The following is a 23,636-nucleotide window of genomic DNA, read 5'->3' on the forward strand; positions in this document are numbered from 1 at the left end:
TAATAACTCTAAATCCCATAAGAATTGTTTATAGCTACAGTTGTGGGAATAGATTGTAGGTTTAATACCTAATACCTTACGCTGATTTGAACATCTCCAGCGTGTTGTCGTTCTTATTTTCTCTCACATGTGTGACAAATACATAAAAACTCCTTGAAGCCAACATTTATTCTGATCAGAAGTGCAGTTCTAAATACAGTGCAATGATATGTTAGATATGAAAGTGCACTTTGTTTGTGATTGCCAGCCTTTATTTGCGCAACATTTCACACCAAGGCCACTGACAGGAACTTCTAATTAACTGCCTCTTAGTTAGTTTACAGACTGAAAAGAATTTGTTCCTCTGATGAGCACCTGAGGCAAGGTCAGAGGAACTCAGGAAAGCATTTGCAAAGGGGTTACTTTGATACAATGAATTGATTAGAACAAAGCCTGAGAGAGACTAAGAGAATAACTAATGCAGCCAGTGCATAAAACTCACTCGTGTATTAGTTTTCATCTATGCCCAATCAAGTCAAGTCCATAATACTAAAACTCTGGCTCCTGGTGAAAGCTAATAGAATATTTTCAGCATCATCTTGTCATTGCATACAAATAAAAACCTTAGACCTTTTAGATCCCCACAGTGAATAAAAGCCCAGTATTATAATAGTGTATATAATATGCAGTTAGAAAAGTTACAAGTGCAATGTTAGAAACTGGGTGATTGTTTGTGGCACAACAAGTTTGTTAAAAATATAACCATGCTCACAAGAATAGCAGCCTCTCCCTGCGTACGGATCCCGAAGGATTTGATGTTTGGTCAGGACACATCTTCTGGGCAGTCAGTCCCCGTCTCCCAACTTGAGAAACAAATGAAGCCGAGAGCCAAGAATAACTCATCTGTGTCTCATGAGGCACTCTTCTACATGTCACCCTATAGAGGATTAGCTTCATTCCGAACATCCATCAGTGCACCATACATCTATCAGAACATTGAATATTTTGACCCAGTTCTGCGAGAAAGGAAAGTTCCACAGGCTTTCATATGGTTTGCCTATATAGCAGTGCTTTGATAATTTATAGCTTAACTAGCAATTCACAAACAGCTGTTATTCCATTGGCTGAACTTGCCGCTCCATTTCATCTGTTTTTTTTCCATCTCTAGCCTCAGTAAATATTTGAACTCTGCTATTTATGTATTCAGTTGCCGAAGCCTTTTCAATTGTATTTTCTTTTTGGTATTTGTTAAAGGTAATCAAAATGAAATTCTTTCTGCTTATTGCACTTGTATCTCTTCACCCAAAGAAAATTGTGAAGGATAAACGAAGGCAAATAAAAAAAAAGGCTTCTTTCAAATAATTCAATTTTTCAAAAATTTTAAATAATTAAAAATTGTTGAATTCTTGATTACTTAAAAATCTATTGATTTCTTATTTATTCCAATAAGTTTAAAATAAAAAATAAATATTAAGAAACAATAAAAGGATCTGTCAGCGATGAGTTTATCGATACATTTAACTTAACGGACAGCCCGTCGTGAAATATTGATCCGTCCACTAGTTCATTTGAAAAAAATCTAACTTGCTCATTAATTTAAACGTGTAAAACACTTTTGTCACATAGTAGTTTTGGTTACTTACACAAAACTTAAAAAAACTAAACTGCCTTTATTACGCCGCCTAACATTTCACCTGCTGAAGCTGAAACGCCCTTGAGTGCATTCACTAACACGCCCTATGCACGTCCCGGAAATGACGTCAGCGCGCCGCAATTCAAACTCCAGGAAACGAAAATGTTTGACGTGTAAACGGTCTTGTCGGAAGAAGGCTGCTTTCCTGAATAACTTCTTTTATTCTAAATTTGTGTGAGTATTAAATTTTTTGCGTTCAGATTCGTCAGTGGTGTGTTTATTTGTAGTTTATTTAGTAAGTGGACACCGGGCTGTTAGTAATGTTTTTTCTTTGCTAGCAATCAATGCCTGGAGTGAATGTAAAGGTAGCAGCGATATTTACATGTATAAATACAATGAAGTGTGTTGTAAAACAAATGTTTGTTTCTTACAGCTATTGATAAAATACATACAAAATACCTTCCAAGACACATACTGTAACTATATCCTTCATCTCTCCAGCCCAGCCGAGCAGCCATGACATCTAAAGGGGCTAAGGAGACCATTGTCAGCAAGCTGGGCTTCAAATCCAGCAGCTCTGCCTCCAAAGCTGAGGCTGAGCTGGAGAAAGTCAGAAAAGAGAACGCTCACCTTAAAAGAAAGATTGATGAACTGGCCAAACGACACATCAAATCACCCGACTCAGACAAAAACAAGCTGCTGGAGGTAAAAGGGTTTTGCCCTAATGAATTACTGTCCTTTGGCTCTTGTCATTTGCTGTGTTTTTATGGTTTCTTGTCTTGTATGTTGTAGAGGATTCTATCCCTTGAGACACTCAGAGAAAGAAACAACCAACAGTTATTGGCTAAAGAGCAAGAATTGGAAACAGTGAGACAGCAGCTGTCGGCTAAAGGTGGCGAGGTATGTACAAGTACACATGATGCAATAGTAGTCTGGTTAGAAATCACCTTTAGCCAAAACCAGTGTGGATCAGGCCACCGGTCCGTTCTGTAGACATATAGATCACCCGAAGCGGCAGGTTTCTGCTCAACATGTGGGTTTTACCCACATCTGTGATGTGGAGACACATCGTATGTGTTGCCACCAGTAGAAAACTGACAGGTTTCAAAAAAAAAAAATCACGCTGCACTTTCACTGAGCTGCCAAATAAACAGTTGGGGTTGGGGGTAGTTTATATCCTTTGTGACAGCAGCTCAGCTTTGTGACGTTTAGACGCCATCACACAGTGTGTAGGCTGTTTACTTCTCATTTATAGATTAATCTGTATGTGTTCTTGAGTTATTTTTATATTCTTGCTAGATCTCTTATGTTGTCTTTTTAATTTAGCTTAGCCTGGGATGTACATGTCAAATTAAAAATAAGTTGTTTGTTTACCCAGACTTTGTGAATTTATAATGTGTTTTAGGCACACTTGGCTTTTTCTTTATTAACTTTCATCAACAAAAGTTGATGTGCAATTGCCCGGAGAAGAGAAACTGCAGAATGTGTCTGTGAACACGAATGTTAAATAGCAGGTTGTTTCAGAGGCCGGTCAAGTCTTTGCTTGGTTCATGTTGTTGTGTATTCCAGGTGGTAGTCTCGCTGCAAGCTCAGCTAGACCAGCAGAGGAAGGAGGCTCAGCAGAAAGACGTGTTGTTCCAGAACTTGTCACAGGAGACAGAGAACTTAAAAAACAAACTGGCTACTGTTTCTGCTCGATGCCAGTCCTTGGAGACTCAGGTGACGGTAGGTTAACAAACATATAGCCTCTATACCTGCCAGACGGTTCAGCTCTGTTTGGGAGGTTGCTTATGCTTTTGCACACAACCCATATTATTGATGACCTGTACAACCTGCACAAACATTACATTTTACCCTTATTCTAACTCCCGTTAAATGAATGAGTATTCAGTCTAGGATATTATAAATGAGTTTTCTGCAGGCTGATGGTAAATGCAAAGAAATGGAAAAATCTATATGGTTATTAAAGTTAGAGTTGGAAAGTAAGCGTTTCATTCCTCCCCCAGAAATACGTCCCCTGGCCTATGATTATATCTTGTCACAGCTTTCCCCATTCTCTCCCTTTTTAATTTTAATACATTTAGTCTATGAAAGATTTGTTATTATCTATAGAGCTGGTGCAATAGATATGCAATCTGTCTGCTCAATTATAACACGTTTGGAAACCAAATTCTATTGCACTGACTACTTCATTTTCATTCTGACAAACAGGCATCAAATGAAACAATCTGTTTTTCACTATCAGCTCTTTGAATGTCTGACTTGTGCTTTTGTTAAGACTACAGCGTATCTATGATATTATGTTGATTTTTACATACTGTGTTAATCCTCATGGCACTCTTGCATCAAAGTAGGGTTGCTAAGAAATATAGATGCACTTGTTCCTTTGCCCACCAGGTGGCACTGTACAACCTGATTGTTTTTTCCAAGTTGCTGGAATTAGCTTCTATCTGGTGCAGGTTCATTATGAAACCGTTCAAAGGTAAACACACGAGCTGCAGTTGTTGTTATTCCCTCAATACCCATATAGGAAATAATCATTTAACATTAAAACAACACAGTTTTGTTAATGGTGAATAAGTTAAATTTTACACTTGGTCTGCAGAACCTAATAAATTTCATTGCCTCAGCCAGTATAGAGCACGGGGTGGATTTGTAGTAACCACTGAGTTCCCTCACACTCCAAGGCTTTTATTCCTCATCAAAAGGCAGCACTAATTCCTGGCCAGCCCTTTGATGCTTTGAGCACAGCAGGGCCTGACTACACTCAGAGAGCAGTCATCAAGATTCTCCTTTGCATCTGTGGCAAAATCCCTGATGAAGACTTGAAGCATTATAGACAAGATATCATGGCAAGCCGTGGAAAAGTAAAAACATAAATAGACAGTTGTTGAAAACAAAAAACTCCCTTTGGTTAGATCTTTGTGTTAGATTCCTGAGACAGAAGAATGAAATAAAACAGAGTGGAGGTTGCGAGAGAGAAGCAGCTTTTCTCTTGTTTGTGTTAGAAAGGTCACTAGCTTGCAGAAAGGACTGACTTTTCTTCAATTCTTCTGACATAAAAATACTTTTGATATTCATTTCAGCTTTCCTCGCATGCTGACTTTCTTAATAATCATGTATTATGTCTTCTTGTGAATTGTGGCTTCACGGTGATTTTCCAGAAATGGTCTGCGCTGTGCGTGCCCTTGGCTTCGCTCTTTGCCAGCTTATTGGGCGTATGTTTAAATTTATCTGGCAAAACTTGACAGGTCCATGATGCTTGTCTGGTTGTGTAAGAGTTCACAGAGCCGTAGCACACAGATGATCTTTTAGATGCTGACTGTTGTGACAGTGCTGTGAAGGATTTGCTTGAGCTTAGGCGTTGAGTGGCATCAGACTTGTAGACCTGTGACAGAATTATGGGATGACTGACTGTCTTTTAGGGATGATGCCAATGCCCTAGGCTTGGTGTTCCACATTGTGCAGCTAAGTTTCAGTTAAAAAAAAAAAAAAAAGTTGAATAAAAATAAACACTGGCTCCAGTGTATTCTCACTTTAATAAAATAATATCTCAAACCAGGAAACCTAGCAGAGATTTTTAAGCCTGTGGCAACCCAACTGCTTGTAGTGTGTGCTGAGATCTTACCCAGAAACCTGGTAATAAACAGAAAAGAACATGATGCACTTCAAAAGGGATCCATTATTTTTATTTAGAGCAACTTTACTTTTGTATTGATGTCAAGTTCCCAATTGCCGTGAAGCTTAGTATTATTTTGCATTCATTTTCACTTTTGGAATGTGTGTTTCTCTCAGCAGAATGGACCCATGCCTCCTGCAGACCTTGCATTAGTACAAGATCAACTAAAAGATGTGAGTTTAATAAAATGTTTCGCTTAGGTGCTAATGCTATTATGCTTTGTAAGATCTGTAAATGACATGTCTGGCCAAGGGGCATTTTCTATAGTTTAGTTGAATTTGTCCAGCAGCACAGCCTCACACAGGAGTTCAACATTCATTCATGAGCAGCAATAGATGCTAAAAAGCCCAGAATGCAGTGCTCGTATAAATGCTGTGCCTTTCGCCAACAGGCTCTTAACAAGAACCAGCAGTGGCTGGTGTACGACCAGCAGAGAGAGGCCTACGTCCAGTCCATCATTGCCCGTTTACAGGAGCTGGAGCAGCAGCAAACCAAAAAGGAGGCTGGTGTAGATGGTGAGAAATGCAATTAGTACAGGAATTAAAGGGAATTATATTGGGAATACCTGATAATACTGAGTAATTTAAGACCTACAGTAGCACAATGCTGTCTGTTTTGTTTATAAACTGGTCCAGTTTCAGCTCCTGCCAACACTCCAGTGCCAGAAAATGATGCTCAGCTGAAGAGTCAATACGACCAGATGGTGTCGAGGGTGCAGAAAGACCTGGAGAGCCAAAAAGATCAGGTCGCCAAAACACAACAGGAGCTCAAAGTGCAGCAGGAACAGGTAAATGAAGCATGGTCTCCTTTTGGCTGATTTATTTCAGCGAGTTCCTTCCCAGGTCCAAGGCTTCACACTTCTGCCTAATACAGATTAACTCACTAATTAATTCGTAGTTTCTACATTTTGGGGCCAGTGCTGCTCACATTTCTGCTGTGCCGTACAGCTTCCTTATTAAATGTACAAATTGAATAACATTTAGTAGATTGGTTCAGCACTGGATCGGCAGGCAACTGGCCTGACCCCATTAAAAGTCCACATTCCTGTGATTCAGACATCTGTATAACTGATCTGTAGAACTCCACCGGAGGAAGGAACAGGGGAGACGTATTCATTGTTCTGAACTGTGTGCTTTCTTTTAACTCTGTAGACCTTAAAGGCTAAGGCTGAGCTGCAGTCTCAGAAAGAGCAGGTCATCAGGCTCCAGGAGGAGACTTCAGTACTGCAGAGGAGGTATGAAGATAAGTGCAACGAGCTGTCATCCTTCCTCAGGAGGTACGACGAGAAGAGCAGGGAGCTGGAGCAGGCCAAGATGCAGCTGCAGGACGAGCGACTGGGCAACAGGTAAAACCGGGCCTGCAGAGACCTGTTAGAAATATCTGAGCTAACTGGGACAAATAGCCAAAAAAAACTGCATCCTTAGGTCTATTAGTTGGTCCACAGCTCATGTCAAAAATAGGACAACCTTGCACACATTTCCTGCTATGCTAAGATTTGAAGACATGAACACGTTTTCGAATAAACCTTTTAATTCAATTTGAGTAATATACAAGTAAAGGGATTCATTTTAATGTGTGGGTTGCGTAAACACTGCGTTCAGACATGCAGTGTGTGAGGAGAGAAAGGCGTCTTCTGAACGCGCAGACAGAATGCGAGCCGAACTGGACAATATGGAGATCAGGCTGGAGGAGGAGAGGAAGATATCTGCTGGTCTGCAACTGCAGGTAATGTCTTTTACTGTAGGTTACTTCTTTAAAAGAGACACATGCCTTTATTTGACTACAAAACTATTTATTTATTTTGCTATGTGACTCACTGGAAATATGGACTTCACAGGTGAACATGCTGCAGAAGTCCCTCGTGCACCAAAATGAAGAACAGAGAAGGATTGCAGCTCTGGAGCAGCAGGTACCACTTTGCATGCACTTTACACAAAGTGGTCCATCAGTTACAGTACGCACGAGCAAAATGTGTATCCAATAGCAAAAAATCTTAATCCTGAACAGGGAGGGTGGAAAATCCACACACTGGCACTTGTTTGTGTGTGAGTGCAACCAAAAACCTTCAATGGGATGTCATATTGCGATGATCCATCAGCTGTCATTATAGTATTATAATTGTAAGTGCTTTCAAGCACAAGTAGTTCCTAGCGCTCATCTTTTTCTATATTTCTCCCTTTGCTAAGATCCAGCTGTCTGCCAAGGACTTTGAGAATGAACGGCTGGATCGTCAGAGCATGCAGCACCAGTTACACAAGGTGCTGAAGGAGCTTCGCAAGGCCCGTGATCAGATTGCTAATCTGGAATCTGCTGTAAGTGATTCTGTGCCTCACAAGTACAACTGGAGAGGGACGTACCACTTCAGGCAATCATATGTATCCCCCTTTGCATAATCAGAACATTCAGATAATATCTAAAGCAAGGTTTTGTGTTTCAGAAACTGTCCAGCACCGGCTCCTACAATAAGCTTGACTTTGAGCGTCTTACTATTGATGACCCAATACATCAAACATCCCCATCAAAAGTCACCAGTGTCTTGGATGAAAGTTTCCTGGAGTGCCCTAAATGCCATGCCCCCTATCCTACCAGCCGCCACAGGGAGCTGCTGGTGCACATCGACTACTGCTTCGCCTAAGGTAACAGAGTCTAGATCAATGGTTTTTAGCCTCCGTGTTCGGACCTGTCCTCACCCCAGGGCAGCGGGAAGGAAAAACAATTTTAATCCATGCAAAAGAAAAAAGACTATTTGGTTAACCTGGTTTTCAGAGTGTGACCGTGGGTAAATGGGAAACATTGGTATTTTATTGGTCATAACATAAGGTTTGGAACCACTGGACTAGATCATAAGATCCGTACAGAAAACATAAACTCCGCACTGCTTCTAAACAATGTGTGCCTCTGAATGCTATAAACAGAGCGTTATAGGCGATTTGTAAATCTGCAAATCTAAAAACGCCCATTTTACAAAACACAGCACTCCCGGCAGCTTGTTTTTATTATCACATCCGAACAGCTGATAACAACTGCAAAGCTTCTAAACACTTAAAGCACAGCTACTGCTGACGAACCGTCACTGGATACAAACAAATATCATGTTTACTTCTAAAATGTTTCATTCATTAGAAGTCTAAATGCTGGATTATTCCAGCCAAACATAAGAGAAATGAAGAATAGTTGTATAAAGGGAATCAAGGGGGAATACAAGCAAAATCACTTCTGTATGAACTTCCAGTTCTTTTTAATCTGACAAGCTCTTTAGTTTTTACGGTGATTCTTCCTGCTTTTGTGCTTCAGTATAGTTATAGGTTTTTATTTTTTCTATTGTGTATCTTTTATTAAATTATTTATTCCCGGGTTGTTAAATGCGAGTTACTGTCTCTTCCAACCATGAAAGATTTTATTTTCCTCCGTGTTTAGTGTGTATCATTGCTGAATGTTTTTTCATTGTTATTTTGTGTAAGCGTTTACAAACCGGCCTAATGTGTTCCATTGATAAGCTGGCTGGGAAAACGCACTCCGAGGTTCCACAATCGATGCGTTCTCTGGTTTTGTGTTAACGTTTTCCTCTGGTCCTGAATATTGATCATACGTTTGTGTTGTTCTGGAGAAAGATAAATTACCCATATAAATCAATGATCTTTTTCCATTGTGACAATAATGAAGAGTTTCTCATAATTGTTAACAAAGGTTTCCTCATTATCTTGCTATGTTTGGGCTATTGGGACCTATAGGACCCCTGTTAGATAAACCTCACGTAACCACGTGGTTGTTACCAGAGCTTTCTCTAACCTCACATACACTTAGAACATAAACATACTGTGTGGGGGAGTTTAATTGGTCACTTGGTGTCAGGTTGTCTGTCGGCTCTTTGCTGTTTGAGTGCAGCTCACTACCATCTCCACCTTGACATTTCAATCCATCAGGCCTGTAAAGCTGGAATGAGATTGCATGAGTTAATTCCTTGTGCTAAACTATTTAAGGCAGGAGATTAGTAAAGGTCCTCTCAGTAGGGGAAAAGTGGTTAAGGTGCCTTCATTCCTACAGCCAATGTGCCAAGATAGACTTAAGACAGAGTCTAGGTTTTTATTTAGACTGTTCCTTTTGAAATCAGAGCCAGTATTACAACCAACTTTTGAAGTTTAGCTCATTTGTTTCATTCATAATCATGCGTGTCAGAGGTTTTTTTTTTCTCCCATACACTGTACTGTACAAAATGTGCAATAAAGATGGAAATCACCTCACAACTCCTAGTTCTGTGTCCTTTTGTGTAACTACAGGCCACCGGTGCTTAAAACCTTTGCTCAGTCATTGGAACGAATGTGTTAAACTTACAAAAGCACTTTATGATCAGACATTTGTGCCGATCTGACCTGTCTCTCGTGGAACCTTGTGATCAGCTGAGGAAGAGTAAGGAGTGTGGAAATGGCGTTGAACCTGCAGCCTCACCTCTGGTTCGTTCATTGCAAATTGATGATAAAGGCATTTAATTACCCTGATAACTGATGTAGCATGCAGACTATAATTTTGAATCTAATCTTAAATTATCCGTGTAGAAAACAGAAGTAAAGTTTCACTGAATGAGTGAAAGTGTTGTCTACTTACTATTTCTGATACATCTGTCTTAGTGGGTGGCCCTTCTGCCAGGGATTAACCCCATCTGTCTGCTGGGCCGGAGCCTCTTCCACTCAGCTGGTAGTTATTACAGATTTAGATGAACAGTAACATTGTTAACACCTTCTCACTTTATGCTAGGATGTAGTTGCTTCCTTATTTCACACTTTATTTTTTTCTTTCCTCAGATGCAAGAGTTTATTTCATAGGTTACATCACATTTATTTTTTTATCTAGATATAGACATATTAATGTTAATTTCAAGTAAGCCGACACAGTCTGAACATTTTATTTGAAAAACTGAATGTATACATTATACAATGAAGCACCCAAACTACTATTTCTGTAGAGCTCAGGACTTGATGAACTTATGCAACCACATCTACTTTCTCGCTACAAAGTAAAGCTAGTGATACGAAGACCTGGGTTTCTGCTAAACAGTGTTTTTGGCTGAGAGCTCGGTATCACTTCACATTGTCGTGACAAGTTTCAGAAGGTGTTTTCACTCATCTGCTCTGTACTTTTCTCTCGAGCCTGAGATCAAGTTCTACCGGTTCCCATCGCACTAACAAGCTCCTGAAATCAAGAGTAATTCGTTGAAAAGCCAAGATTCTCCTTGAAGAACTTAGAGCAATTTAGGAATCGTCACCACCATCAGTCATCTTCCCTTTTCATTCGCAGTCAAATCATGTGCAGTTTATTTTTGAAGGAGATTATTAAGACAGACACACGGAACAGGAGACTAAGAGGAGAGAGCTGTGGTGGGATTCAGCCCAGGACCAGCAGGGGTGCACGCAGTCCCACGGTTGGGGGCCTCGAAGCAGCGTCACTGTAGAAATCCGTTGTTTGGACAGAAGCCTGCAAATGCAAAAAGAATCTGGTTAATAATAATATAGACATGAGCTTAAAACGGGGAAAACGCAGAAAAGTGGAAGGGGTGAAAGTTCTTTGTTGTACGTGAGTGATCGCGAGGCCTTATATAACTCTGTTAAACATTCACTCGACCTTTCACCTTATCGAACGTTGACTCACAAGAAGCACCGATCAATAAGTCATTTGTTGAACCCGGCTCACCAGTGTGGTCGACGCGTCTGTATTTGCCCAGCAGGCAGAGCTCGTTCTTCCTCTGGGTGACGATGGGCTGGTCCTCCGGCCTCAGGCCGCCGGGGTGACGGGAGAGAGGAGAATATTAGAGAGTAGCTGTCGATGCAAGTGCCGTCGCTGTCCAGCAGTCTGCAGGAGTAGTGGACGGCGTAGTTGTCGTAGTCGGTGTCGATGACCCAGTGGTCGTCATCTGAACACGGCGAGGGGAGAAAAAGGCAAGGGGTGATTCTGGGCCTTTAGCATTTGGTTTAGGTCATAAATAGCTGCATTTTATATTAGGAAAACTAACTTCCAGACTGCAGGTAGGATGCAATTCCCCAGTACTTCATCTTGAACTTGGATGGGTCCTCGGTGTCCTCGAAGGTGCCGAACATTTCAGCGCACATCTCCCAGTTGCTAAAGGTCAGAGTAGGAGGAGGCCGTTATTAAAATGGAGGAAAATGGAGGCTGGGACCCACAAACATTTAAATAAGTAAGGAGCCTACTTCAGGATGTTGACTTTGCCGACTGCCTTTGCGGTCATTTTGCCGTCCTCTTCCACAGTAAACTGGGCCTTGATGTTGTCAATTAAGAACAAACCTTCTGGGTCCTTCTTTCCAACAGCGTACCAGGTCCCAGCATACTATAAGACAGGATGCATCAATGAAGGCCGTGCTGTTCGAGTGGACTTTCTGCAGACATGCGGATGCAGCTTGCGACTTACCCTTGTCTTGTCAAAGTTCTGCATGGTCTGGAAGTTGGCCACCTGGCAGTCCTGGGCCCAGGACAGAGCCAGCAGCGAAAGGGCCACGAGGAAGCGCAGCATTGTACCTCAGAGCAGGAAAAACACTGAAACACACAAGGAGGCATAGATCGTTAGAGGGGTGATGCAACGTCTGCCACACAGTTCGTTCCCGTACATGTCAAGTTCACCAGAGTGTAAAAAAAAGTCCATTAAACCACACCGCGGGCCAATAAATCAAAGACGAGCAGATTAAATGGAAAATCCAACGCGTACCTTGGTGTACAGAAAGACGTGTGCGCAGCCTTTGCTTTTCTGGCAGGGCTTCACCTTATATACAGTCCACCGCTATTACACAATGTCTTCTGGAGACCTGAAGCTCCGTTGCTTTCACCACAGCTTGCTTTCCATTGGACAGACATTTGCATAACTGCAGGTTCTGGTCCTATTGATTTGTCTGTGCTGCACATTTGGCCAACCACCCCCCCTCCGTACTCCCCCCACCACTCCACCCCCCCACCCCAAAAATGTGTTTTCCTCTCGGAACTGCAGAGGCTTGCTCTGTCTTATGAAAGCAAACACAGGGAAAGCCAAGAAAGCCATCTGGGGAAGGAGCTATACAATGCATGTTCAGATACGAATGCACCCTCCACACGCGGATTCGCACTCTCTGAGGCGGTGGCGTAGCTGATTTCTAGAGTGTTTGTGTAAAGACATGACGTAGTCATCAAGTCCACGCTCAACAAAAAGTAATCAGTGTGAAAACAGTTAAACAGGGGGCCTGAGACCCGCATCACTGGAACTTGTGACCCACATTAGTGAACTCTATCCCAGTGCCCTTTCTACCAGAAAATGTGCTTTCTTAAGGGTTGTGTGTTCGCACTAGAGCATTTTAATTAAAGATTCCTGTAAAACCCTGAAGTAAGTGCTTCTCTGTTGATGTTTAGCCTATTTAAACTCCACGTTGTCTGTTTTAAGTCAAGACAAAGGTCTTTGCTTGTGCCTTGTCCCAATTTGCTGCTCAGGTTCGTTAACAGCGTGGGGCAGTGAGTTCCAAACTCGTCATCTAGGTTAAATCTGCTGCAGCAATTTTAGAAATTTCAATGCGAGGTTGTTTTGCACGGTGATCATGTAACCAGTCCTTTTGGGGCTTGGAAGAAAGGAGCAGAGCCAAACATCTGCAGATTGCGTAACCTGAGCTCGGCTCCAGCCAATTGAAAGAGTGCAATTATTCACTCTGGATAGTCGATGGCCAGGGGCACTGCAAGATTTCATAATCACGAAGATTAGCCAAGAAACTACATATGCGGCACGCTCGCAGCGCAGCGCATACCCAGAGGTCTATGTGCTACAGCGCAGATTCAGCAGCGTTTTGGGCCATGCACGAAAAAACATCATGCAATCCAGCGCAACCTCTACCTATGACCCACCGAGCTCCAGCGGTTATCTTTTCGGGCGGTGCGGACTGATCTGTGTCCTCTGACACTGACACACACACTACTACTGCTACTGGGAAAAAGAGATGTGGAGTCATGAGTCTGGGGATTACAGTTCAGTACGACGTGTCTTTGGCGATTGGATCAAAGCGGCCAGTTGAGATCTATCACTGTTTACACCTGTACAGTATGTACACGGTATTTATTTTCTTCTGACTTTGGTGAAGCTCAGACCAAAAACAGTAGAAATGCCTAAATACTGTACCATTCAGCCCCCTCCTCCATTGTTTACCCTGCCTTGTTATCTGAACATCTACTGTCTCTTCGCCTTTCTCCAGTCAGTCTGTCTCCCACTTTCGCACACTAACACCCAACCACTTTCTCCCACTGTGAAATCGGCTGCTCTAATTTATTTCCACAACGCCTCGCGTCCACACTCCTCCACACACACCTTTTTGTAGCCCTTCCTTGATGAGCTTGTCTTAATCCCTGCTGCAGAAAATAGCGGGGAGCTCCTTGTGCTGCCGGCCTGCCAACAGCTAACCAGACAGTGCGCTCAGTTAATAATAGCCAGCCATCTTTGTTTAGGGCCTTGTTCTCAGACGTCCAAGTCTCGCTAATTGGCTGATATCCACTTCTAGGACTGATACCTCCATGATAATGGTGATTTCATTAGAGCACCCAGCTAGGCCACTCACACATTCACAGCATTAGATAGGCTACAATTATGCCTTTAAACCTAATCATTGTAGGTGGCTGACACCCTCACAACAAGGACAGAAAAGCGGTGAGGCCTAATGTTACCTAACGCTCCAACTGTTTATTTAATAGGTGCTGTAAAAAGGGATGTCACACTACATAGTGTTGGGCTGGTGAGAGAGCAGTCCACAGCTCAACAGACACCTGGGCTTATGTAACTCTCACCGCCCTTTGGACAGTAGATAGTTTAGCCTGAGATCAGATATTTATTTTATTCTTACACCAGTTTCTTCAGGGCTGCTTCCGCTTGAGGATCCATAGTCTCTGTTCTTTATCTGTCCATCATTTAGTCTGTGTCATCTCCACCTGGCATCTGATCTTGTGTCCTGCCTCGGCTGCGGGGGGATTGTCCAATATGAAATGATCAGCGCTGGGATTTGCGGTTTAAGGACGCTTAAAGCAAAGGTTTTAATGCCCTGACGTCACATTAATTAGCAGCCACTTTGATCCTTTCAGCCTCTAAGCCGCATTCTGTCCTATTCTGTCTGTCGGCGGACACGGGACTCCTTCCGGGACCGTGGAGGAGAATGTTCGTCCGCACCAACGGATGCTACTGATCCACCCAGGCGTGCCGGCCACCGTGCAGCTCCCCTCTCCATACTGACCGTTCCCCCACTGGGGATGCTTCTGTGAAGAGACTACAGGAATACTAAACTACACCGCGTCCAAAAATGGCAGACAAGGGCAGCGTGGAGAAATACCTGGAGAACAACCCGCAGTTCGCCAAAGAATACTTTGATAAGAAGCTGCGCGCCGAAGCGCTGACCGCCGCCTTTTCTACCACTCTCGACGTTAAAGACACTGCTTCCTTCAAGGATGTTAGCTCTGTGCAGGAAGCCGCCATCATCTTCGAGCTGGTCCGCGAGCTGCAGAATCTGGACAGCATGGAGAAGTCCCTGCACAAAGTGCTGCAGAGAATTGCCCTGATCACGCAGGCCGACAGGGTCAGTTTCTACTTGTGCCGGGCGAGGAACGGAATACCCGAGCTGGCCTCCTGCCTCTTCGACGTGACCCCGACGTCCAAGTACGACGCAAACCTCGTGTCCTCGCAGGCCGAAATTGTGTTTCCCCTGGACATGGGGCTCGTCGGCTTCACCGCCAATTCCAAAAAGCCCCTGAATATTCCTGATGTCACAAAGGTGAGAAGTGATATCTGTTCAAGTGGGAAGCATTCATGAACACAAAGAAATCTATGACAACAAAATGTGAACTCAAAGGCTTTTTACAATATGAATTTAAGCTATTTTTGTTATAATAATCACAAAGAAACTATATATGATGGTCTTGTGTTTGTGCCTGGCTGTTGTACAACCATTATTGTGATCAAACCTGACAAGTGTTTTCTTTTTTGTTTCGATCCAGAACAATAAGTTTTGCGACTTTGTGGACAAACAGACTGGATACAAGACCAAAAACATGCTCACTTTCCCTCTGTTGGCTGATAAAGAGTGCCTTGGCGTTGTCATGGTACTAAACAAAATAGGAGCTGACGCGTTCACTCCGGAGGACGAGGCGGTAAGAACGCACACAGGGACCATTTGTATCCAGAGCAGCTGAAACGCTGTCGTGGTTTGGGCACCGGCACATTACACCCTGACCTTTGTGCCGTGAAATAGAGGCATCCTGTATTGTCTTTGTCTTAGGATCAATAGATAGATATTTAGAAGTAGTGGAACCCGCGTTTGCTGATTTTTTTTTATCATATCCACAGATCCTTGTTTTTAAAACGCCCGTGTGCTGTCATTTAAAATTTGCAACTAACTAGGGATGTTTGCTGTAATTACATCTTACAGTAGGGTGCAAAGCGCTCCCATTATGTCAGCAGGAGCCAATCAGACCTGACTGACTTGCTACGGTTGCTTTTGAGCATTCAACTTGAAAAGGGCTTAATGACTTAACTAGGAATGTGTTTCTCTGTAGTCTATACCACAGAGAAATCATTATCCTCTCCTATTATTCAGATGCCATAAATTTGCACTGATGCAATATTCCATAAAAAATCAACCGGGTCAGATGGAAATGATGTTTTTTTACCGACTACTGAGAGTGGTCCCTGATTTACAGGAAATAAAGGAAGGATTTGCAATTAACAAACGTCTATTACAATGTAGTCTTTGTGTTAAAAATACAGAAAGAGATGCTGTTATGTTTCTTTTCTTCTAAGTAGTGTCTCCTGTGTCACCTTGGTTCTCAGAAACTGTTTGTATTGAACTAAAATACACCGATCTGATTAAACGCTTGAATGAAATCTCATAGCGAGAAACATTTGACTAAAGGTTAACCAAAGGTGGGCTTAAGTAAATATTTACTGTCAGTCATAACAAATTATATAATTATATAATTAATTAAACTGATATTTATCAGTTGAGGGTATGTTGTGTTAGTTATGCTGTGTTGCTTTTATAATGTTTTGCCGAACGTCCTAAATTTGTGTATTGACGTTTCCTCTAATCTGTTTTGGTCCTTAGCTCTTCCACAAGTACATGAACTTTGCTCAAGTCATCACCCTGCAGCACTTCACAGCCTACATGTTCAACGTGGAGTCCAGGAGGAGTCAGGTAAACTGAACTGTTGCCGTTTGATCTGCGTAAGATCAAAATGTCCTCTGAGCCAGTGGTTATGCAATGTGCCCACTGAAAGCCTTGATGAGGCTCTAATGACCACTCTGCCCCCTACTGGTCATTCACGCTACTCTGGAAGCCATTCGCTAAACTCAATCATGCTCTTTTGGCTCTAGGTGCTGCTGTGGTCAGCCAACAAGGTGTTTGAGGAGTTGACAGACATTGAGAGACAGTTCCACAAAGCGCTCTACACTGTAAGGACCTATCTGCAATGCGAGCGATACTCGGTGGGCCTGTTGGACATGACCAAGGAGAAGGTCGGTTCCGCAAAGAGAACAGACGTTCAAAGCAAGGCCGGGTTCATTCTGTGCATAGTTACATTCATCAGTAATGTTTTCCTTAGGAATTTTATGATGAATGGCCAATTAAACTGGGAGATGTGGAGCCTTATAAAGGACCCAAAACGCCAGATGGCAGGGTAAGAAGAGCATCGTCCACTTCCAGTTCTGCTTCCTCGAATGTCGACCGTGATGATGATGATGATGATGATGATGATGATGAGCATTCTGTGTTTTACACAGGAAATCAACTTTTACAAGATTATTGACTACCTCCTGGAAGCTAAAGAAGAAATTAAAGTCATTCCGTAAGCAGCTTTGCAGTTTTCAAAATAAAAGCTTGAATCACACATTCTTACATGGAGTTTGTGTGCAGCTCAGCAGTATCTCCTTTGCTCCTTCCATTTTAGTGGTCCACCTGCAGATCACTGGGCTCTAGTCAGCGGACTGCCGGCCTACGTAGCAGAGAATGGCTTTGTAAGTCTCCCACAGTTGCTTTAGGTCAATAGGACAGACGGGCGGCACTGGCAGAAATGAAGTGAGAAGCACAAATGTAGTGAGTCAGAATTTGGTGTGACAGTAAGTGTTTTTGATACACAGATTTGCAACATGATGAATGTGGCTGCAGATGATTACTTCACTTTCCAGGTGAGGAGGCTGTTACTGTCCCCTTGTAGTATCTCATCAGTTGTACACATGCCCTGTAAAAGGTATTGTTTCCATGCTCATATGCATTAAATTACGGCTCTGAAGCTTGTATTTTCACGTCTTCCAGAAAGAGCCCGTGGATGAAACAGGATTTGTCATCAAGAACGTCTTGTCGCTGCCCATTGTCAACAAGAAAGAAGAAATTGTAGGTGTTGCCACTTTCTTCAACAGGAGAGACGGCAAACCATTTGACGAGCACGATGAACAAATCACTGAGGTGAGCAACTCAGTGCTGTCATCATCTGACCAAAAGTCCCAAAAGGCTCGGCCGCTCCATTCGTCCCTTTGTTCTCTTTTCATTGTTTTCTCCAGGCCCTGACCCAGTTCCTGGGCTGGTCAGTGCTCAACTGTGACACCTACGACAAGCTGAACCGTATGGAGTACAGGAAAGATATCGCCCAGGAGATGCTCATGTACCAAACCAAATGCACCAAAGATGAGCTGCAGTCCATTCTGGTCAGTATTAGCAAGACTTTAATTAAAAAATATATAACTAAACTATTTATACCGCATAGTTTTGGTCCAAGAAGTAACCTGGTAACCAAAGTATGTGTGTATATATATTCAAATGCAATTTCAAATCACATCTCTTTTATCACCAGAACACCAAGGAGAAGTTTGATTCAGACCCTGAAGACTGCGAACAGAAGGACATGTACAAGCTATTGGTATGTAATGGACAGCATAGAACAAATGCAATGTTATAACGTCCCTTTTCTCTGATGCTGTCTCAAAGCCAGTTACTTATGTACTGACATTGCAGACATTTGTCTGTTTTGGATGCCTAAGGATGAATGGGTACCTTCTGTTTAACTTTCATGCAGAGGTCAAACTGCCCGCCAGCCGACAACATCAACGGAGAGAACCTGTACTTGTTCTCCTTCAGTGACTTCCCTGTTACGGAGTTTGACCTCATCAAAGCTGGTATTCGCATGTTCTTTGAACTTGGAGTTGTTGAAAAGTTTAAAGTTCCTGCAGAGGTGAGTCAGACGCTCTGGATTTTTTTTCCTCCTCTACACCTTTCAAATAGAATAAAGTTGCTCAGCTAGCGAAATTGTCTTCGTATTCCTTGTCCACAGCTCAGGGTTGTGTGTGCATTTGGTTAAGATAATAATCATGGTGAAAAACATTGGGAATAGATTTATTTCTGCAGTATTTTAAAATGTGTCAAGCAGAGACGTGGAGAGACTTTTCAGCCTCTTGGGCCTTTTGGGGTCACTGGCAAACAGCCACATGTCTGGTTTGCTGGGAAAGGATAAGATGATGTGGTTCCTAATTAGCCGCTATAGCTACAAATCAAAGTGCTTCTCTGCGGTGCGGCTGTTAAGGCACAGGGGTTTCCTTGTTAAGCTTGTATTTGGAAACGCCACTACCTGTACGTCCCTGGGAGCCTTCTGAAATGACACAGTTCCCCATCGTTTCGACTGTGACTCTCCTCCTCCCTCCCAGACGCTGACCAGGTGGATGTACACAGTGAGGAAGGGTTACCGGGCCATCACCTACCACAACTGGAGGCACGGCTTCAATGTGGGCCACACCATGTTCTGCCTGTTGCAGGTGAGGCCTGGCCTCAGCCCTCGGGCAAACGCAAAGCTGTGCATCAGCAGACCACAGTGTTTCTGTGTTCAGAGTTAATATGGATGGTTAATATGTGCATGTTTGTCTCTCTACAGACGGGGAAGCTGAGGAAGTACTATTCCGATCTAGAAGCCTTTGCCATGGTGGCTGCCGCTTTCTGCCACGATATTGACCACAGGGGAACTAACAATCTCTACCAGACAAAGCAAGTCCAACCATATCATATTCTACACACAGCACACGGATGAATGTGTATGTGATGAATTTCCTAGCTTTGGGTTTTATTTTGTAGGAGCGCACATCCTCTGGCCAAACTTCACGGCTCATCCATCATGGAGAGGCACCACTTGGAGTACAGCAAAACGCTCATGGGAGAGGAGGCACGAAACCCCATTTAACCAGACCGCTCGGTGATGGCGCGAGCGACGCGCAACCTGACCGACTGTCGCTGTGTCTTTCAGAGCCTCAACATCTTCTGCAACCTCCAGAAGCGCCAGTTTGAAACTGTGCAGCACTTGTTTGACGTCTGCATCATTGCCACTGACCTGGCCCTTTATTTCAAGTGGGTTTTCTTAATCCAACTAGGTGACTTTGTGCTTGTGTGTATTTTATTTCGCCTTATTGACTTCTGCTGTCATCGCGCAGAAAGAGAACCATGTTCCAGAACATTGTGAATGCCACAGAGCCCATGACAGATGCGAAGGAGGCCACTGAATACGTTGCCAACCACGCCATCAGGAAGGAAATTGTCATGTAGGTAGCTTTTTCCAGCAGCTGTGTAAACGCTGGAGCTGGTTATCTTGTTTACTTGGAAACAGCAGAACCATGACAATCATCAGCATCGCTGGCAAAAATGTTCTCTCCTCCCCCCTGACTGCCTGCGTATGTCTCACCTCCAGGGCCATGATGATGACAGGCTGCGACTTGTCAGCTATCACCAAGCCCTGGGAAGTACAGAGCAAGGTGGGTTCACTCAGTGATTAACATGAGGCTGACAGCAAAAACAGGAGAGAAACAGGGGCAGATCATACAAATACAATGTCTTGGGTGCAGAAAATCTGCAGATTGGTGACGTCGACGTCACATACATACACGTTTCTCTCTTTAGGTGGCTTTGATGGTCGCCGCTGAATTCTGGGAACAGGGCGATTTGGAGAAAAATGTTTTGGAACAACAACCTATTGTAAGAGTTGCAGCTTCATCTCCGCTCTTCTTTTTCATCGTCGTCGTTCTAGTTTTATCAGGTCAGTCCGACCGTTTCTCTCTTTTTAACTGTGAACCCTCTCCCCTGCTGTTTTCAGCCCATGATGGACAGAAACTGTGCGGAACAGCTACCCAAGATGCAGTGCGGCTTCATCGACTTTGTGTGCTCGTTTGTATACAAGGTAATGAAACATACAAACACTGCAGCAGATTTAAGCACGACCGCAGTCCAACAGAGTCGTAACGATTTCATCCAGCTTCGATTTGGTTTTCAGCTAAAGGAGCCGAAGAGCCGTGAAAAACGATTCTCCCCAAAAGTTGTTTTGATCCACCTCAACTGAAGAAATTCTAATGCCTTCGAAAAATTTCCAACTCAACAGTAAAAGTGACTTTAAAATTGCAAGACAAACCGATCCAGCTGCGGATTGAACGCTATTCTATAAAACCTGTGCCGGGTTTAATCTTTAATGAGGTTGTCAGAAAGGTGTAGCTTCAAGTTGGTGGTCATGGAGCTGAATAAGTAACAGCGTGTAGGCTGCATGGGTCCACACACAGTGTGTACACATTATCTATAATGCAGGCGAATGAAGAAACACAGACTGCACAATGACAGTCGAGCTGAATAATTTTTTATTCCCTATTTTATCCTCTACTCTCGGTTTCAGCATTAGCAGCCTGTTGAACTCAGCTGATGCCAACAGGAATGTTTGTGGACTCCATGCTTTGACAGGAGCGCATTGGGACAAGAATGCACATGTGCCACAGCCATAGCGAGCACCGCGTGTCAGTCTGTGGGATGGCGCTCTAAGAAGCAAAACATATTGCGAATGTTGCTTCAGGCATTTTTAAAGTTTGTCTCATCTTATTCCATGCGAACTGTATCCTTTTGAAGTTGCTTGTGTTAACGTGCACCGTGTGTTATCTCTGTGTCAATTTGTCAGGAATTCTCCAGGTTCCACAAAGAGATCCAGCCCATGTTTGATGGTCTGAACAACAACAGGGCACACTGGAACGAGCTGGCTCAGGAATACGATAAAAAGATGAAGGCCATCGAGGATCAGAAGAAGAAACTAGAAGAAGAGGAAGCCAGGAAGTGTAAGAAACACAGGGCTTGTTAGAACATCAAGTGTTTTGTGTTGAGAATGATCCTGTATTCACTCGCTGTTTGTTTTCATCCCTGTTTCTGCCTAGCCGGCGGTGATGGGAAGTCAAAGACCTGCACCCTCTCCTAAATCTGTCTGCGTTTTGGATTGGAGGGATTCGGACTGGTTAGAGCTTATCTAGGCTTCAGTAGCCTATTCTGATCTGACAAGTCGTCTAGGCTTCCTCGCTCCAATGAAATGAAATGTAGTTGTCTCTGGGTAGGTGCTGTTCACCCTGGTGCAGTCCCAGTCCTGTTTAATCTGGTCAGGTTCAGTTTAGCCTGCTTTAGCCTAGTATAGCCCAGTCTAGTCTGCAGACCAGTCTGGATTAGGCCGGCCTAACCACTCTCCAAGGGCAGAAGCATAAAAACCTCACCAGGATTAATGCTGGAACTCTGTCTGCAGGAGAAGCCATTTGACTTCGAAGGGGCGATGTGCATGAAACGTCCTGCTCCATTTGCTTTTCGTACAGCATGCAAGCGCGAACATTCCGAAGGAACACGGGTTTCCCATGTTAGCAATACGAGAACTATATTTGGATAAGCTTGAATGCTGTAACAAGTCAAACTGAGGCAGGCCCGGACCTTTAGTGTACGTAGGTGAACTAGGAATGTGCTGCATGTGGAGCGTATACATGCCAAAGCAACAGTTCCCATAGTGATTAAACATGGAAGCACTGTAGGTTGCACGATGCACTTACTGTAGCCGCTGCTGTTGTGGCAGGGCATGATCAGAGGGTGGGTGGGCTAATGCGTAACGGTCTACTTACAGGTGTAAACGGAACAGGCTAATGGTTTTCTCTCAATTGAAGTAGCAGGTGTAGGATGTGTTGACGTGTGGACACAAAAGAAGGAAACACCAACTGACAGATCTGTTAATGCTACAATGCTGATACTACCGAAAGTGACGGCGCTCAATCGACAAGGACTGACGTTGTCTTACCTCAAAGGCACATGGAGTTATGAGGACATATTTATTTTAATATGCAATCTATCTATAGACCTATGTTTTTATTTCTTTGTCAGAGGATTTTGTACTTGAACTGTCTTTACAGATGGAGTTTAAGGCGAATTTTGACAGAGGACAATAAGAGACTTCTTTGAATTTGTGAATTGTTTTTCCGGCTTTGATTAACACCCATGAGCTGTTTGCTTTATGACCAATAACTACAAACTGTAACGTGCATAATATTTACACCAATGTTTAGAGCAAACTAACAATTCCATATTGATTCTTTTAAGCTTGCATGATTTCACAGCTATATAGTTTAAGACATAGCAATTGTAAAATGTAAATTGTGTAAACTAATTGATATTTGACGCGACTTTTGCTTATAAGGAGGCAGGAGTCAGTTGAACAAGGTGCAGTAGATCTACCTCTCCTGTAAGACGATTTGTTAGGATTTGTTTGCCAGCCAGTGTGTTTGATAACCGCACAGCTTTAGTCTTTAAATAACTCTCCACAGAGGAGGCGAAGGCAGGCTACAAAAGCCTTATTCTATATATGCACAGGCCAGCCACTCATGTTTGTCAAACATGCAAAGATAGCATCATTGATTATATGGTTTAGGTCCCTCGCTACCGAGACCACAGCTCAGTTAGATTCTACTCCACCAGAACCAAACCTCTGGTCGTGCACCAGTACATTTTTAGAAATGGCCATTCCAGGGCAAACGGCAAGCTGTGGCGTCCCGTTACACAATGTCATCTCCTCTAATCAGTGGGGCATCAATCAGAGGCGCTTAATCCTATCAGAATGGCTTTCGGGCTACTTGGAAAGACCATTTCTGTTGCTTGAGGTGAAGCGAGGAGCTGTGGTGATCACCAGAGAAAGAACTGTTCAAAACCAACAACTGAGTCCAGCCAAGTATTTTGAGTTAATGACTTTACCGTAGTCAAACCTCAGTGTTTCTGTTGGAGACGATTACCTGGACAGTTCTGTCTCCAGTGATAAAAGCAGCTCCTCGTTTTTTTTTTTTCCAAGTATATTTGAGAGCCATTACAAAACACATGAGACATTAGAACCCTTTTGATTGCTGTATGAAATGATCTCTACTGTATGTATGTCAAAAGATGTAAAATTTGTAAGCAAATAAAGGAATTTATGGCGGTGTCATTGCTTTTTCTTAAATAGTATAAAAGTTTATCTGTTGTGCACACTTTACAAAACTGAGGTTAGAGAAAA

The 23,636-nt window shown here is 43.1% G+C and overlaps 3 protein-coding genes across 6 annotated transcripts; 2 read left to right on the forward strand and 1 right to left on the reverse strand.

Annotated features, from left to right (window-relative positions):
- The first annotated feature begins 1,685 nt into the window (after positions 1–1,685).
- cep55l (centrosomal protein 55 like) lies at positions 1,686–9,535 on the forward strand. Of its 4 annotated transcripts, none has more exons than XM_029134684.3 (12): positions 1,686–1,846; positions 2,114–2,317; positions 2,405–2,512; positions 3,182–3,337; positions 5,408–5,464; positions 5,683–5,806; positions 5,927–6,078; positions 6,443–6,636; positions 6,893–7,016; positions 7,129–7,200; positions 7,478–7,603; positions 7,729–9,535. In XM_029134684.3, the coding sequence occupies exons 2-12, from the start codon at positions 2,129–2,131 to the stop codon at positions 7,924–7,926; spliced, it is 1,500 nt and encodes a 499-aa protein (XP_028990517.1). In that variant the 5' UTR covers positions 1,686–1,846; positions 2,114–2,128; the 3' UTR covers positions 7,927–9,535. The 4 variants fall into 4 exon arrangements, with proteins under 4 accessions (XP_028990517.1, XP_028990518.1, XP_055360459.1 ...); XM_029134685.3 differs by having other exon boundaries at positions 5,933–6,078; XM_055504484.1 differs by having other exon boundaries at positions 5,411–5,464.
- A 1,193-nt stretch (positions 9,536–10,728) lies between these two features.
- On the reverse strand, positions 10,729–12,161 carry rbp4 (retinol binding protein 4, plasma). Its single transcript, XM_029135110.1, is given in 7 exon segments — positions 10,729–10,760; positions 10,977–11,079; positions 11,081–11,196; positions 11,296–11,402; positions 11,492–11,628; positions 11,710–11,834; positions 12,004–12,161. Coding segments are annotated over 6 exon segments (597 nt in total). The 5' UTR covers positions 11,812–11,834; positions 12,004–12,161.
- Positions 12,162–13,732: 1,571 nt separating this feature from the next.
- pde6c (phosphodiesterase 6C, cGMP-specific, cone, alpha prime) lies at positions 13,733–23,562 on the forward strand. The gene is made up of 22 exons (XM_029135295.3): positions 13,733–15,061; positions 15,285–15,437; positions 16,391–16,480; positions 16,660–16,800; positions 16,887–16,961; positions 17,065–17,129; positions 17,232–17,298; positions 17,422–17,469; positions 17,597–17,746; positions 17,842–17,985; positions 18,132–18,197; positions 18,354–18,509; positions 18,979–19,086; positions 19,203–19,312; positions 19,400–19,487; positions 19,569–19,669; positions 19,753–19,860; positions 20,007–20,070; positions 20,216–20,290; positions 20,409–20,492; positions 21,252–21,405; positions 21,502–23,562. The coding sequence occupies exons 1-22, from the start codon at positions 14,594–14,596 to the stop codon at positions 21,540–21,542; spliced, it is 2,556 nt and encodes an 851-aa protein (XP_028991128.1). The 5' UTR covers positions 13,733–14,593; the 3' UTR covers positions 21,543–23,562.
- Positions 23,563–23,636: the final 74 nt, after the last annotated feature.

This window comes from Betta splendens, chromosome 19, assembly GCF_900634795.4.
Source record: "Betta splendens chromosome 19, fBetSpl5.4, whole genome shotgun sequence".
NCBI classification, from domain to species: Eukaryota; Metazoa; Chordata; class Actinopteri; order Anabantiformes; family Osphronemidae; genus Betta; species Betta splendens.